This window comes from Herpailurus yagouaroundi, unplaced genomic scaffold (assembly GCF_014898765.1).
Source record: "Herpailurus yagouaroundi ecotype Mexico unplaced genomic scaffold, PumYag 67209, whole genome shotgun sequence".
Lineage (NCBI taxonomy): Eukaryota > Metazoa > Chordata > Mammalia > Carnivora > Felidae > Herpailurus > Herpailurus yagouaroundi.
The window spans coordinates 479,501-493,782 of record NW_024420049.1 but is presented as its reverse complement, the minus strand read 5'-3'; the positions used below and the strand labels follow the sequence as shown (position 1 = coordinate 493,782).

General features: G+C 39.4%; 1 protein-coding gene across 1 annotated transcript in view; it reads left to right on the top strand.

The window, feature by feature from the left end:
* The window catches only part of RAB39B (RAB39B, member RAS oncogene family), a 30,240-nt gene extending 25,673 nt beyond the window's left edge, over positions 1–4,567 (top strand). Inside the window, exon 2 of the mRNA XM_040467123.1 lies at positions 1,601–4,567. Within this exon, the coding sequence (XP_040323057.1) occupies positions 1,601–2,078 (478 nt within the window). The 3' untranslated portion in view covers positions 2,079–4,567. The remainder of the gene's footprint in view (positions 1–1,600) is intronic.
* Positions 4,568–14,282: the final 9,715 nt, after the last annotated feature.

Here is a 14,282-nt window from a genome sequence, read left to right as displayed (position 1 = left end):
AAAGCAGCAGGAACTGGACCAACAAAGGACTAAATAGCGTTTATGCATTTTCAAATATGTTTATGATTATTTGTTTATTTATTGAACACTAATTCCACACAGAAAATACTGGTTAGGTAGTTGAAGAAGAGGAGATGCAAGAGTTCACTACAAACTTGAGTTGTCCCCACCCCCAACCCCGCAATTCCACAAACTATAAGTGAAGAAAGGTGTCTTTTATATATTTATTGCAATCTCTGTATGAACAGCCTTTTCATATCCACTGCCTATTATTTATTGGGTGATCTTGATTTGTAAGAGTCCTTTATAGATTATTAATCCTCCTCTGTCATGTACATTGTGAAATATCTTCCTAGTTTGTCATTTGTCTTTTAACTTTAAGAACATTTTTTGATGTATGGAAGGTTTTAATTTTTATGTAGCCTCATGTTGTGTTTGGAAAGGGCTTTGTTACAGCTTCCTCATTGATTTCCTGAACCAAGTTGTTCACAGATGAAAACCTTTGTTCATGTTGAATTTTCTGATTACACCTACCATTCTCCTTTAAACATAAGGGAATCAGAAATGCTTTCCATCTCCAAGGCTTATTTGCTTGGTTGAACTCATTCGCAGCATTTGTCCTTATCATCATCTAGCTTGGACTTTAATTCCCTGGATGATGTCTGTTCTCTTATCACTGGGCCATTTGTACTAAGCCTTAAGCTACTGAGTCACTCATTGTTTATCTTTTTTTTTTTTTAATCCAAGGAGACAGAAAACCTAAAACTAGACGTAAATCAAAAAGCACAGTACTTTCAAGCAAGCAACTGTAGAGACAAAAATAGTTTGACACCCTCTAATAAGCTCTAATATGCTCTAAGCAAAGTACCATAACGTATGCAAGTCAACAAGTTAAAATATAGGCAGCTTCTCCTGTTTAAGAAGCACAGCACATGTATAATAGGTTTTAGAGATATTCTAATTACATCACTTTAAATAAATTGTCACTTTAAGGGGAAGTTTTGGCTCTTTAAGCAGTTTTTCACAGTGGTAGCTCCTGAGTCAGCCTCTCGGAAATGTGTCAGGACCTTTGCAGACCATTCTTCTTTTGCCCATTCCCACATAGCCTAAGAAATAAAAAACAAAATGCATTTCTCCTCAGAGATGCACGTAGCAGTGAGCAGTGGGAAAAATGGGGCCTATTGTAATATACCTCTATATACTTATAAACATGTACTGTTGACTCTCATAAATTCATGTTTAATCTTTTCAAATCCTGTTTCAACTACGACAGTTTGTAATGAGCTCTCCAGGTCAGAGAACACTTTAGCATCCGTTACTTCATTTTGCTACATAATAACCTGCGGCTTAGGTATCCCATTTTGCCACGGTGGGAGAGTGGGCTGTGGTTCTACCTGAACTGAGGGGAAATGCCTGTAAGGCCATGAGCATTCATTTCTAGAAGATGCCATCTCAAAGTTTTGGCCAATTGAAAATTCATGTAGTATTATTACACAATGACATCTGCATTCCATTGTTTAAGAAAAGAGAAAATCATTCATACTAAAGGACTGTGTCCGTAACGAGACACGCTAGAATACACCATCTGAGTTCATTGAAGGACAGGAGTTTGGGCGCGGCCTTTATTCTTTACTTCTTTCTTGTGTTCTAGATCCATCACTCGCGCCTACTACAGGAACTCAGTAGGTGGCCTTCTCTTATTTGACATTACCAACCGCAGGTCCTTCCAGAATGTCCATGAGTGGTTAGAAGAGACCAAAGTACATGTTCAGCCCTACCAAATTGTATTTGTTCTGGTGGGTCACAAGTGTGACCTGGATACACAGAGGCAAGTGACTCGCCACGAGGCAGAGAAACTGGCTGCTGCGTACGGCATGAAGTACATTGAAACGTCAGCCCGAGATGCCATTAACGTGGAGAAAGCCTTCACAGACCTGACAAGAGACATCTATGAGCTGGTTAAAAGGGGGGATATTACCATCCAGGAGGGATGGGAAGGGGTGAAGAGTGGATTTGTACCAAATGTGGTTCACTCTTCAGAAGAGGTTGTCAAGTCAGAGAGGAGATGTTTGTGCTAGTCAGCCCTTTTATTTCCAAAACGGCTCTCCCACCTGAACTTAAAAGTGATGAAAATGAAGAGAATCCTTGCGTGACTGAAGAGAACTCAGCCTCCATCTTACATACAAGGGAGCCTCCTTCTCCAGGGGTCTTGGACAGGCCGTGGAGTAGATGTGGGAGCCTGGGTGCTGGGAGTGAGGGACTCATTTCGGCGACTGTTTGTGGCCCGTTGTGAGTGGACCACATGTCAAGGGGCTGAGGTTTGGGGAGCTGGGCCCAGAAAAATACAACCACAGACAGGACAGCTATTTCTTGATATTTCAGCTCATTCATAGGTCACAAACATAAATCTGTAAAGGGGAAAAAAGTATCACATTGGAAACAATAAGCCAAACTAAAAAAGACTACGAGATCAACTTAATCAGTGAGAATATCCTACACCAAGTGTGTGTGCTGGGTTGGGTGCAAGGGTACCAATTAGCTTCCAAACAGCTTGTCTGTAAAATGAGGGGCACGGACCAGCTATTTACAAAGACCGTTTCGAGGCCTGTTGTTCTAGTAAAAATGCCGTGTGTATGAAGAGGGAAGCCATTAGATGTATTGCTTTTATCACATTCCAGAAAATGTACACCCTTATGATGGAATAACCAACTGTGTGAAAGAAATTGTGCCATGCAAATTACCATATAGGTAGAAGAAAGGAACCCTGTAACCCATGCCATGCCCTCTTCCCTCAGCCCCCCAGCCCAGATCACGCCCGGGGTTTCTCTGCAGGGGCAGCTGCTGCCTAAAAAGTGCACAACCTGCCTGTCCCTTCGGGTTCCTGGCGACAACAGTACAGGGACTGCCTCTGCAAAGAGCCCTGAGGCAGACATTTGCTCAGCAAGAGGCACCACCGGCACCCTCACAAACACTTCACCGTCACTTGAATTCACAGCAGGCCTCTGAGATTTTCTTCCCCATTTTACAAAAGAGTAAAACGAAGAAGCAGGAGCCTCTTTCTGCCAGGGCGAAGGTCTCCTGACTCCTAGTTCTTGTTCCTGCTGTCGGGTGAATGAACCGTTATTAATTTGTTTACTTTGGAAGAGCTATGACTGTAAATAAATGTTCTCGACATGTTAGGGTGTTTCCTTATTGCTTACGACTCAGCTGTCATCCTGAGGGAACCTGGGGATGAAACGAAGGTAAAGCCATTTCAGGTATTACTGACAAGTAGGCTTTAAATGAGTGAGTAATTGCACAACTAAAAACACTTTAAAACTGTGTGCGCTACAAGCGTTCTTATCACTGAAACACAGTGGACATGTTAGCGAAAAGAACCGAATGCAGCAATGGGGAGTGGGATGGGGGGTAAACACTCAGCTCACAATGACCTTGGCTACCTGTTTGCCACATACTACACGGGGTTCTTGTCTACCCTAGAGAGTCAGCTCCTAATTCTCAGGTGAGCAGACGTCTAACTGCATCGAAAACTGAAATGGTTGGCTTAAGTTTCCATTACCTTCTTGAAGAGAGGTCATGCTTTAAATTATTTTTCAGATTGTAGCCAGCTGAGCTAGGCAAAAGCCATACTTTTCACAGTAAGAAAACAATTCTGAGTAGTCAGGTTTCTCATATCCATTCTGACAGGAAAGCCTGCCAATGGTAAATTGCTTTGAGATATAATACTGAACTTCGGTGTGAATGTGACTGAATCTGAAAGTTCGGGAATTTGCTTCAGCCACAAAGAAGAAGCCAAATAACGAGAATTATGGAAACAGACCACCTTGGACCAACCTGCAGCATCGACTACAAGTGAAGCTCTCATCCTGTCTACATTCATTTCACATGACCTGGCCTGGGCGGAGTGATTAAGTGGCCAGCTTTGTGGTTTTCGAAGGCAAATAAAAGATGGTGAACAGGATTAACACAAAATTTCATCAACTACTATGTTTAATTGTATCAAGAAGATTCTGAAAGCAAGATTATCCAGTAGATAAATGAGTTTTTTTCAGTGGCTTCTGTCAGTTCAAAAAAAAAGATAGAAACAAAACTTCTTTATGGTTTTCTTGTCTAAGACACTATATGTATACTTTTTCCATTCCTTGCATTTTTTAAAGGCAGGTTTAAAAATACTCAGCATAGGATCCAGCAAAGGTGGCTGAGCTTAATTGCTTAAACGAGTTCTAGAAACTTTAAAAATCATTTTAGTAGAATCCAGTGCTGTTGTCACTGCAATAAGTGGGTTTTAGAAACTGAGTGTGAAAAAATCAGGTGTTAATACAATACTAAGGATAAAGCTTTAGAAGCTATTTTACTACATAGGTAAAGAAAAGATCAACTAACTTGTAACAAAGACCACAACTGCATGTTGGATTGGATTGTCTCATATTCCAGAATAAAATGTACTGTATACTTTTCCTCACTTTGTTGTGCATTGTAATGAAATGTGGAAAAATGTTTTCTTTAGCTGTATGTGAATGAGAATTTGCTTGTATTTAGTAAAATGGTTGATTATGTGACTGTGAGATTCCGAGTGTGTGTTGTAGCTGTTTCCAGAGTCTGTCACCACAGTAGTAACCATCGTAGGTTATCCGTTATGTATGACATATACTATGCAAGAGAGTCTTCACTGGTATCTATCTCAAAGCGAGAACAGGAATATGAGTTTTGAAAGTTATGTAATCATCATGTTGAAAGTCACAGAGCCCGCACTACAGCCTGAGAATCCCATGACGCCAGCTAGCTGTTCACAACTATTGTCATCCCTGGAAAGTCTTCTTTTCCACAGGCTAAATTGTCTCAGCTGTTTTGAGTCCTACTCTATGATATCCGTTTTGTGCCAGGATCGCTTGGAGTGTGGGGCCCAGATTGGAACACAAAAGTTCAGAACACTGCCTGTGGTTGATAGTGCATATTTAGGGGAGGGGAAGAAAGGGAAAGATGTTTGATTCTGAGTCTGGGCATAGGAAGGCTGAATTATGCACAGCTTTATCGTTTTTATAGTCATGAGTGAAGGAAGGAGGAGGGAAGGTAGAAAGGACAAACCAACAATGCAGCAGCATTTCATATAGTTAACATCCCATTCTCCTTAAAACACTCCTTATGATGCCAGGGTCTGATCATCTTTTCTTTGGTGACCTTATTCTGTCCCGTGTCTGTAAATACCACGTTATAAGCCAATGAGTCCTGAATGTAGATCTCCAGCCTGTCTCCTTCCCATGGACTCCAGACCTTTATAAATAGCTGCCGACCCAGCATGTCCACTTGAATGTCTATCAGGCATCAGAAACGTAACATGTCCCAGACCAAGCTCCTAATCTTCCTCCCCAAATGTATTCTTCCCATAGCCTTTCCTTCCTCAGTAAATGGCAACTTTGTCTTTCTGTGTACTTTTGCCACAAACCTTGGAGTCATCCTTGACTCCTCTCTTTCATAGTCCACATGGGATCTATCTGGCTAGGCTGGCTCTACCTTAAAAGTAACCAGAATCAGACTCAGGTGAAGATGTTGAAACGTTCTTCAAATGCACCAAGCACATTCACACCTCAGGGCCTTTGTACTTGCTCTTTACTGTATCTGGAATTCTCTTTCCTGAGATGACTGCCTGGATTTCTCCCTCACCCCCATCAAGTTCTGAAACCAACAGCCTCCAAAAACTGCAAGCAGCTTCCTGATTCTCGAGAAGATGTAGCTCCAGAAGTTGTCCCTGACAGCTCAACGTAGCATGTAACTCCTTAGTCTTCCCTGGAGAACAACAGAGTTTCGGTATACAATAAAGGGCAGAGAAACTTGGGAGGAGAGAATGGAAAACCTGGAGAGTGTAGCTTCACAGGAAGGAGTGGACAGTAGTATCACAATGCAGCAGTGGATTCAGAAAGCTAATGACTAAAATATGTCCATGAGATTCAAGGGAGCCGGAAGTCACGAGCGACCTTTGTCAGCACAGCGTTGGTGGAATGATTTCTGCCTATACCATGGCCCTTAGGGCGTTGTTCTCAGTTCTGTTGGAAGTCCAACTCTTTCCTTTTCTTTTCTTTTTTTTTTCCAGTTCTTTTCCTTGCTCTCCATGTTCTCCTCTCCCTAGACAATCTTACCTTTGCTCGTGACTTCAGTGATTGTTTTGACATTGAGGACTCCCCGATGGAGGACTCCAGCCCATTCTTTTGAGCGTTATACCAATACGGCCAACTCGCCCACTGAACACATGCACAAATTCCTCATACTCAACATATCCAGTATGAAACCAGCATCTATCAGAATGTGTCCCTTCCACCCCAATCTTTCTCATCTCTATAAACGACACCACCATCCAACCCTTTGTTCAACACAGAAACCTAGCAGTTATCCTTAATCCCTCGCTTCTCCCCACCTCCTGTATCAAATCCATCTCCACTGCAGTGCCATTGCTATCACCTATGTCCGGGCTGCTGCCAACTCTTTCCTGAACTACTCTGGTATCTTCCTAAGTGGCCGCCTTACTTTCTGTTCCTATTCCCAAAATACATTCTCAACATAACAGCCAGAATGAATGGTCTTTTCAAAACAGAAAACAGATCAAGTCATTCTGCTTACTACCCACCAATGGTTTCTCATCACATTTAGAACAAAATCCAAATCAACCTTACGTTTCTTAACATGACAAGGCCTTGCAAGATCGGGCCTCTCTGCCTACTTCTCCAGTTGTAAGTTCCACAAATGTCAGAATCTTATTCGTCTTGTTCACCATTGTTCCTGCAACCTGTGACATACACCTATTTTTCAATAACCAATAAATATTTGAATGAATGGTTGTTTTATTCCTCTCCTCTAATCCAATGACCTTCACTATTACTTCACTTCAGTAAAATACACACCTGGCCCTATCCTAAAGTATGGCCAAATTTTTTCTTTTATTTTGAAAGACAAAAAGAGCACAAGAGCGAGCATGAGTGGGGGAGGGGCCGAGAGAGGGAGAGAGAGAATCCCAAGCAGGCTCCAGGCTGTCAGCACAGAGCAGGACACAGGGCTCGAGCTCACGACTGAGATCATGACCTGAGCCGAAATCAAGTGTCAGACGTTTAACCGACTGAGCCACCCAAGCATCCTAGGATGAAATTTTATATAGCCTCTGAAACCTGATTACAGGTTCTGTTTGTCTACTCTATGCCAGGAACCCTATTTTAAACTTCTGTAGGACCTTCAGGCAATCAACCACCATCCATTGCCAGTCTACCAATGCACCCTTTGACTTTGTTTCGCTCGCTCTTTCTCCTGGCTGTTGTGATGTCTGTCAGCTGGATTCAGGTCATCAGTTCCTAAAGAATATGATTGGTAACAGTTTGGTCTAATTCCTTCTAGACGATTTATTTCTTTATTTATTTTTCAAAATGTTATTTACATAGTGGGTAAGAGTATGGATTTTGGAGTAAGACCATCATGGGTTCAAATTCTGAGTCTACCAGTTAATATATGTGTGATTGAATTTCTCAGACTCTCAGGGTACCACATACACTAAACTGGACAATGATAATATTTAATTCATAGAACTGTTGTGAGAATGAAATGACATAATCCATATAAAGTACCTAGCACTTGGTAAATGTCACATCGTAAACATACTCAGAAAATGGGTGTTTTATGTTTGCACCTAAATTAACCTTTTTCATAAATTGTATTATGTAACACACTGTGCTATTACCTTTTGCACACATACAGTATATATTTTGTAAATATGTGAGAGTAGGAGTTGTCGGTTTTCTGCTTATTATTGTATCTCTATAGTCAATCAGTGCCTGATACATATTTGTTGAATGTGATCAGGAAAAAAAGGTAGCTGACATACTGAAGATGACAGACACAGAAGAAATCTGGGTTTTTGATGATGCCATTGAGCTACAGATTTGACTACCCTTGGAGCCACTCTATCTTAAGACTATTACATGAAATAATACATCCCTTTTTAGTTTATGCCATTTTTTTCAACTTGTAGCTGAAAGTCTCCTAACTGATACAATAGCATTATACAGGAAGTTATTTAATTCCCATTGCTGCTTTAAAGTAATTCTGCGATGTATACATACCTTTGAGTATTTCACCAATTATGTCAAGTCAAAATCATAAAAGTGGAATTTATGAATCAAAGAATATACACCTTTCAAATTTTGATACAATTACTCAGATTGCTTTCTAGAAAGCTTTTACTGAATACCCATGAACAGTGTGTGATAATGTCTATAATGAGTATTATTGTCAATCTTTTAACTCTTTGCAAAACTGAGAGGTGAATAATATATATTTTGTAATTTGCATATATTTGGTTAATTGGTTTTTTGTCACTTGCAACTGAAAACAGGACTAATAACAAGGTGCTGACTTTTTTCTTATTAATTAATAAATAAGATTTCCTTACATATGGAAATAAATTCTTTATCTACCACATATGTTATTCTATATTTTTTCATGTTTTTTGGACTTTTAACTTTATTTATGGTCTTTGGTAATATAAAAAGAAGTCTTTAAGATTTCATAAATAATATCATTATTAAATAATTTAACAATAAATAATATTTTGTTTATTATTTAATCATAATTTCACACATTGTCTATGAGAATCTGGAAACAGTTGTCTCCAAGTTGGGGAACTGGGTGGCTGGCAGACAAGGTGCCATCATGTGTATCAGATAATATTTTATAACTTTTGATATTTATACCATGTACCTCATATATATATATATATATGGCCTGTTCTCTTGATGTTTTATGGCAATACTGTTAGTTTTAGATAAGCCTTCTCCACCCAAATACTAGAAAACCATGATTTCCTAAAATCCATTTAGGGTTCCTTCAGGAATTGACTTCTGTTTAATATGTGGAGGTAGGAATAAGAACTATTCTTCCCAAATGGCTACTTACCCTACACTATCCATAAAATACTTCATTCTTTCTTCAATGATCGGAAATTCTACTCTTTTCAAATATTGACATACATATGGGTTTTTGGACTCCCATTTTATAGTTCATTAATCTGTTTGTCTATTCCTGCCCTAATACTACATTGTATTTTTTATTACCTTTTTTCGCTTCAAAACTTTCTTGGATATTCTCATGCAGTACATTAAAACTTAAGAATAAATGTGTCAATTTCTTTATCCACTCATCTGTTCAAAAAGCCAGACACAGAAAGGAAACAACTGCATGATCTCGTTTCTATGTGGAATATAAAAAACTTAAATACATAGAAGCAGAGAATAGAATGGTAGTTACTGGGGGGGGGGGGGGCCCGGGGGGGAAAGGGAGGAATGCTGGCCAAAGGTTACAAAGATGCAGGTATGCAGAATGAATAGGCTTTGGAGATCTACTGGGCAGCATGTAGACTATAGTTATCAATAGTGTATCGGATACTGGAAATTTGCTAAAAGACTAGATTTCAGGTACTCACCACACACACACAATGGTAACTATGGGAAGGGATGGCTATGTTAATGAGCTTGACTGTAGTAATCATGTAAGTATAGACAGATAGATATAGATGTATCGCCATGTTGTACACCTTAAATGTATACAACTTTTGTTATAAACATAAAAAATAATAAATGTGTCACGTTTTCCCTCAGGCAGGGTTAGGATTTTGATTGCTTTAATTTACTGACACTGCTAGAATGTCATTCCGTTAATTTAATCCTTGTTTATGCCCATCAGTTAATTCTTATAGTTCACTTATAGGATTTAGCTATTGTCTGTTAATTCCTATTTTATAATATTTACATATCATAAATATTTGTATTTTATTTGAATGGGTTCTTTTTCTCATTACATGCTCTAATTGGTCATTGCTAGTGTGTAGGGAACTGTGGATACGTGTATGTTTACATCTTGTATTCAGACACTATACTAAATTCTCTTATTACTTCAGTTTTTCAATTGATCTCTTCTGTTTTCTAGGTGGACACTGTAATCCAGAAATAATAATTTTCTGGGGCACCTGGGTGGCTCAGTCGGTTAAGTGTCTGACTTTGGCTCACGTCATGATCTCATGGTCTGTGGGTTTGAGCCCCGCCTCAGGCTCTGTGCTGACAGGTCAGAGCCTGGAGCCTGCTTTGGATTCTGTGTCTCCCTCTCTCTCTGCCCCTCCCCTGCTCATGCTCTCTCAAAAATAAATAAACATTAAAAATATTTTTAAAAATTTTGTGTGTGTGTCTTTTATTTTGAGAGAGAAACAGAGTAAGAATGGGGGGAAGGACAGAGAGAGAGGGAGACACAGAATCCGAAGCAGTCTCTGAGCTGTTAGCACAGAGCCAGACGCGGGGCCGAACCCACAGACTGAAATCTTGACCCGAGCTGAAGTCGGACACCCAACTGACTGAGCCACCCAGGCGCCCTCATTAAAAATATTTTTAAAAAAGAAATAATTTTCTCTCTTCCTAATATTTATACTTCATTTCTTCTTTTCACACAGACTAGAACCTGGATTACAATGATGATTGGGGCACCTGGGTGGCTCAGTCGGTTGAACGTCCGACTTCAGCTCAGGTCATAATCTTGCAGTTTGTGAGTTCGAGCCCCGCATCGGGCTCTGTGCTGACAGCTCGGAGCCTGGACTCTGCTTCGGATTCTGTGCCTCCCTCTGTCTCTGCCCCTCCCATGCTCATGCTCTATCTCTCTCGGTCAATAATAAATAATCACTAAGAAAAAAAATTTTTAAATAAAATGAATAACAACAGTGATGGTGGGCATCTCTGTCTTGTTCCTGCTTATATGCTTCTAGCATTTTAACTTTAAATTACTTTGATTACGTTCTAGAACTTTTCACTACATTACTATTTACTAAGAGCTTTTACAAAGAATGTATGCTGAGTTTTTCAAATGTCTTTCTTATACCTATTGAGATAATCAAATGTTTTTTTCCTTAACCTGTTAATGTAATAAACTGTACCTAGTAAATCTGTTTATGTTTAACCCTGTTTCTTTACATTCTTCAAATAAACTGTACATGTTCATGGTATATTTTTAAAACAGTTTGATTTAATTTACTAATATTTTATTAGGATCTTTGCATCTATATTCATGTTTGAGATGGGTTCATAACAGTACTTCCAAAAATTCAACAGAGATTAAGAGAAATAGGGGGGATCTACAGTCAAATAAACTTGGAAAATTGTGGATTTAACAAATCGAAACAATATCCTGTAGGAGGACGCTAGTATATATGGGGGCTTTCCAATGGGAGGCAACTTTATACAGCATCTCCTCAACTTATATGACAAAATAATTTGACTAAGAGTATCTGGCCTCGTGAAATCATAAAATGGTTGAAAATGTATGTCTTCTTTTCCTATATCCTAGAATACTTAAATAACAGAGTGGTCTGCTGCTGGAAACTCTGATAGAATTCACCCATAAAAGCTTTTGGGTCCAGCATTTATCTTTCTTTCTTCTTCCTTCCCTCCCCCGTTTTTTTTTTATTTCTTCTTCTTTATTCTTCTTGTGGGGTTTTTTGTTTGTGTTTTTGTTTTTGTTTTTGGAAGAAGAGGGTATAGATCTTTAGCAACCCTTTCATTTTATTTCAGAGTTATGGTTAGATTCAGCTTTAAACCATTAGATACACTATTTTGTTGTTCACATATACTCATCGTCCTTCTCTGGAAGAGGATTATACTTCCCTCCTATGATGTGGGCTTGGCCATGTGACTGTCAGCGCCCTAGCTGGAGGCTTACCTACCCAACTGGATTCCAGAGCCACCGGGACCTGTGGCGGCCACGTGGCACAGGGCTTGGGAGGGACTACCCTAGCAGCACACAGCCTACATCCTGGTGAATGAATTTTGGTAATTGACATTTCCCTTGAAAGGTATCCATTCCATTTAGATTTTCAAATGCATTGGCATACAGTTGTCACACTTAGTATAGCTTTAACATCTCTGGATTGGTGCATAGAAACCTCTCATTTGTAATGCTTTGCTTATGTTTTTGTCTTTATAATTCAGAGTTGTTAGAGGCTTATCTATTTTTATCAGTACTTCAAAGAACCAGTTCTTGGTTTTATCAATTTTGCTTACTCTGCATTCTAATTTATTAACTTTTCACGTTATCTACATAAACATACTTTGTCTTTTCTCATGTGAATATTTCTCTGATTCTTCATATGCCAAGTAATTTTTAATTGTACTCCAAACATTTTTTAATATTATGCAACTCTGGGTTTTGTTTAAATTCTATGGAGAATGTTGATATTTTTGTTTTAGCTGACGATTTCTCTGGAAAAGTTCAGGTCACACATTCCAACCTGTCCTCTGTGGGCTGTTGTTCCCACACTAGTTCAGTTTTCAAAGCTTTGGCTGAACCACTTGGATGGTTCCTGTGCTCATGCACAACACAGTAGCCAGTCCAGAAACTGGGCAGTCGTCTATCCTTTTGTTCAGCTCTTTGGTATGCTAATTAGAAACACATAAGAACCCAGGAGTTTGGTTGAGCTCACGGGGGTCACTCTCCCAAGTTCCTCCCTCTTTCCAGTTCCCAGGGGCGTCCCCTTTCCTGTGCTTCAGCTAGAAATCCCAACCAAGCTGAGACAGAATGGCTTGAGATTGAGATTAGGAAGGGGTGGCAGTGATTGGTAGTGACAAGGTCTCAGGTGTGACCGTGGGAATAAGTGGCTAAGGAATGCTCTCGGAGACAGACAAGATCACTGGAGGGGAGATGAGGCAGGAGAGAAAGACTATTCCCCTAAGAGACAGATCATCCTTGACCTTTATTGATGGAGGCAGCAAAAATCAGTGGTTGGACATTTGGGTTTTTTTGAGTTTAGCGTCAAGGGCTCATATTTTAATCTGAATTCCATTTTCAAGCCTACTAGTGTTCTCATTGCATTAAATCCTAAATAACCTGTAATTCTAGCTTTGATTTTTTTTTTTTACCTCAACATTATTTCACAGTATTTAATTTTGAAATGTTTTGGATTTATTTTAAAGTATTATTAATTACTAATTTATATGAGTTATGATCACCAAATGTGACCCAGATGATTTGCCTGCAAGTGACTACTGGTGTGCTAAGACTTCCACTAATGTTTTGATCCATTTTTTTCTTGAATTCCTAACATTTCATATATTTTGACACAATGTTATTTACCAGATACATGTTCACAAAGGTTTCATCTTTATCATAAATGGTACCCTTTACCACTGCAACAGGATCCTGTCTTAAATATATGAAAGTAGAAAGAAAAATTAATTTAAGGAAACAGGAAGTTGAATTCCTACTACAAACCCCCTGGTGACCGGATTCTTTGGAACTGAAAACACAGAAACATCAAACACCAGAATGAAAAGACGTTAACAAGGCAGAGTTTTTACTCTAGTAGAAAGCCCAAAATTTGATTCTCTAAAACATCCCTTGACATGTTCAAAAATGTTCAAAAACATTTTTCTAAAAGGATGTTACTCTGAAATACTTTACTTATATTAATTACAACTTCATAGAAATATTTCCTGGAGTAGAAATAAGAGGGCAGAGTAATATGGATATGGTTAGTGACTACCATAACCAGTGTTCAGTATTTCAGTGTATTCCTCCACTTTTGAGTGCTTTAAATATTGGTATTTATTTGCCATTATTCAGTAATCTTTATTTTGTACCATGGCATATGCAGCCACACATAAGAAATTGGAGCTGTATAAGGCCACTGACCTTTTAAAAACTCTTCCAAGCTGTATTTTCTTTAATGTTTATTTTTGAGACTCTGTGAGCAGGGGGAGGGGCAGAGAGGGAGGGAGACGGAGGATCTAAAGTGGACTCTGTGCTGACAACAGCGAGCCCAGAGAGCCCAACGTGGGGCTCCAATTCAGTCATGAACTATGAGATCATGGCCTGAGCCGAAGTCAGACGCTCAACTGACTGAACCACCCAAGCGCTCCACAAGTTGTATTCTTATTATATACTTTGCAAATGCCTCTTTCCTTGGTTATTACTACGGTTGAGTGGTTTTCCCTACAGTTACTATATCTGGATTTCTCCTAGAACCCAGTTTGGACCCCATCTACTTTCAGGAGTTCCTGGTACAGCCAACTTTTACCTATGGGATAAGTAGAGGGTAAAGAAGGGGAGTACGATACCCGCTCCCTAGCAGGGAAGAAAGCAAGGGGTTCCATGCTTAGTTTCCAGCTTGTCTGCCTCCACCTGTCACTGACAGGCCTCCCGCCTTTTGACTTCCAGGATCATTCTTATTGTCTTGGAACTTGACCACTCCCTCCCTATGATAAAATGTATTA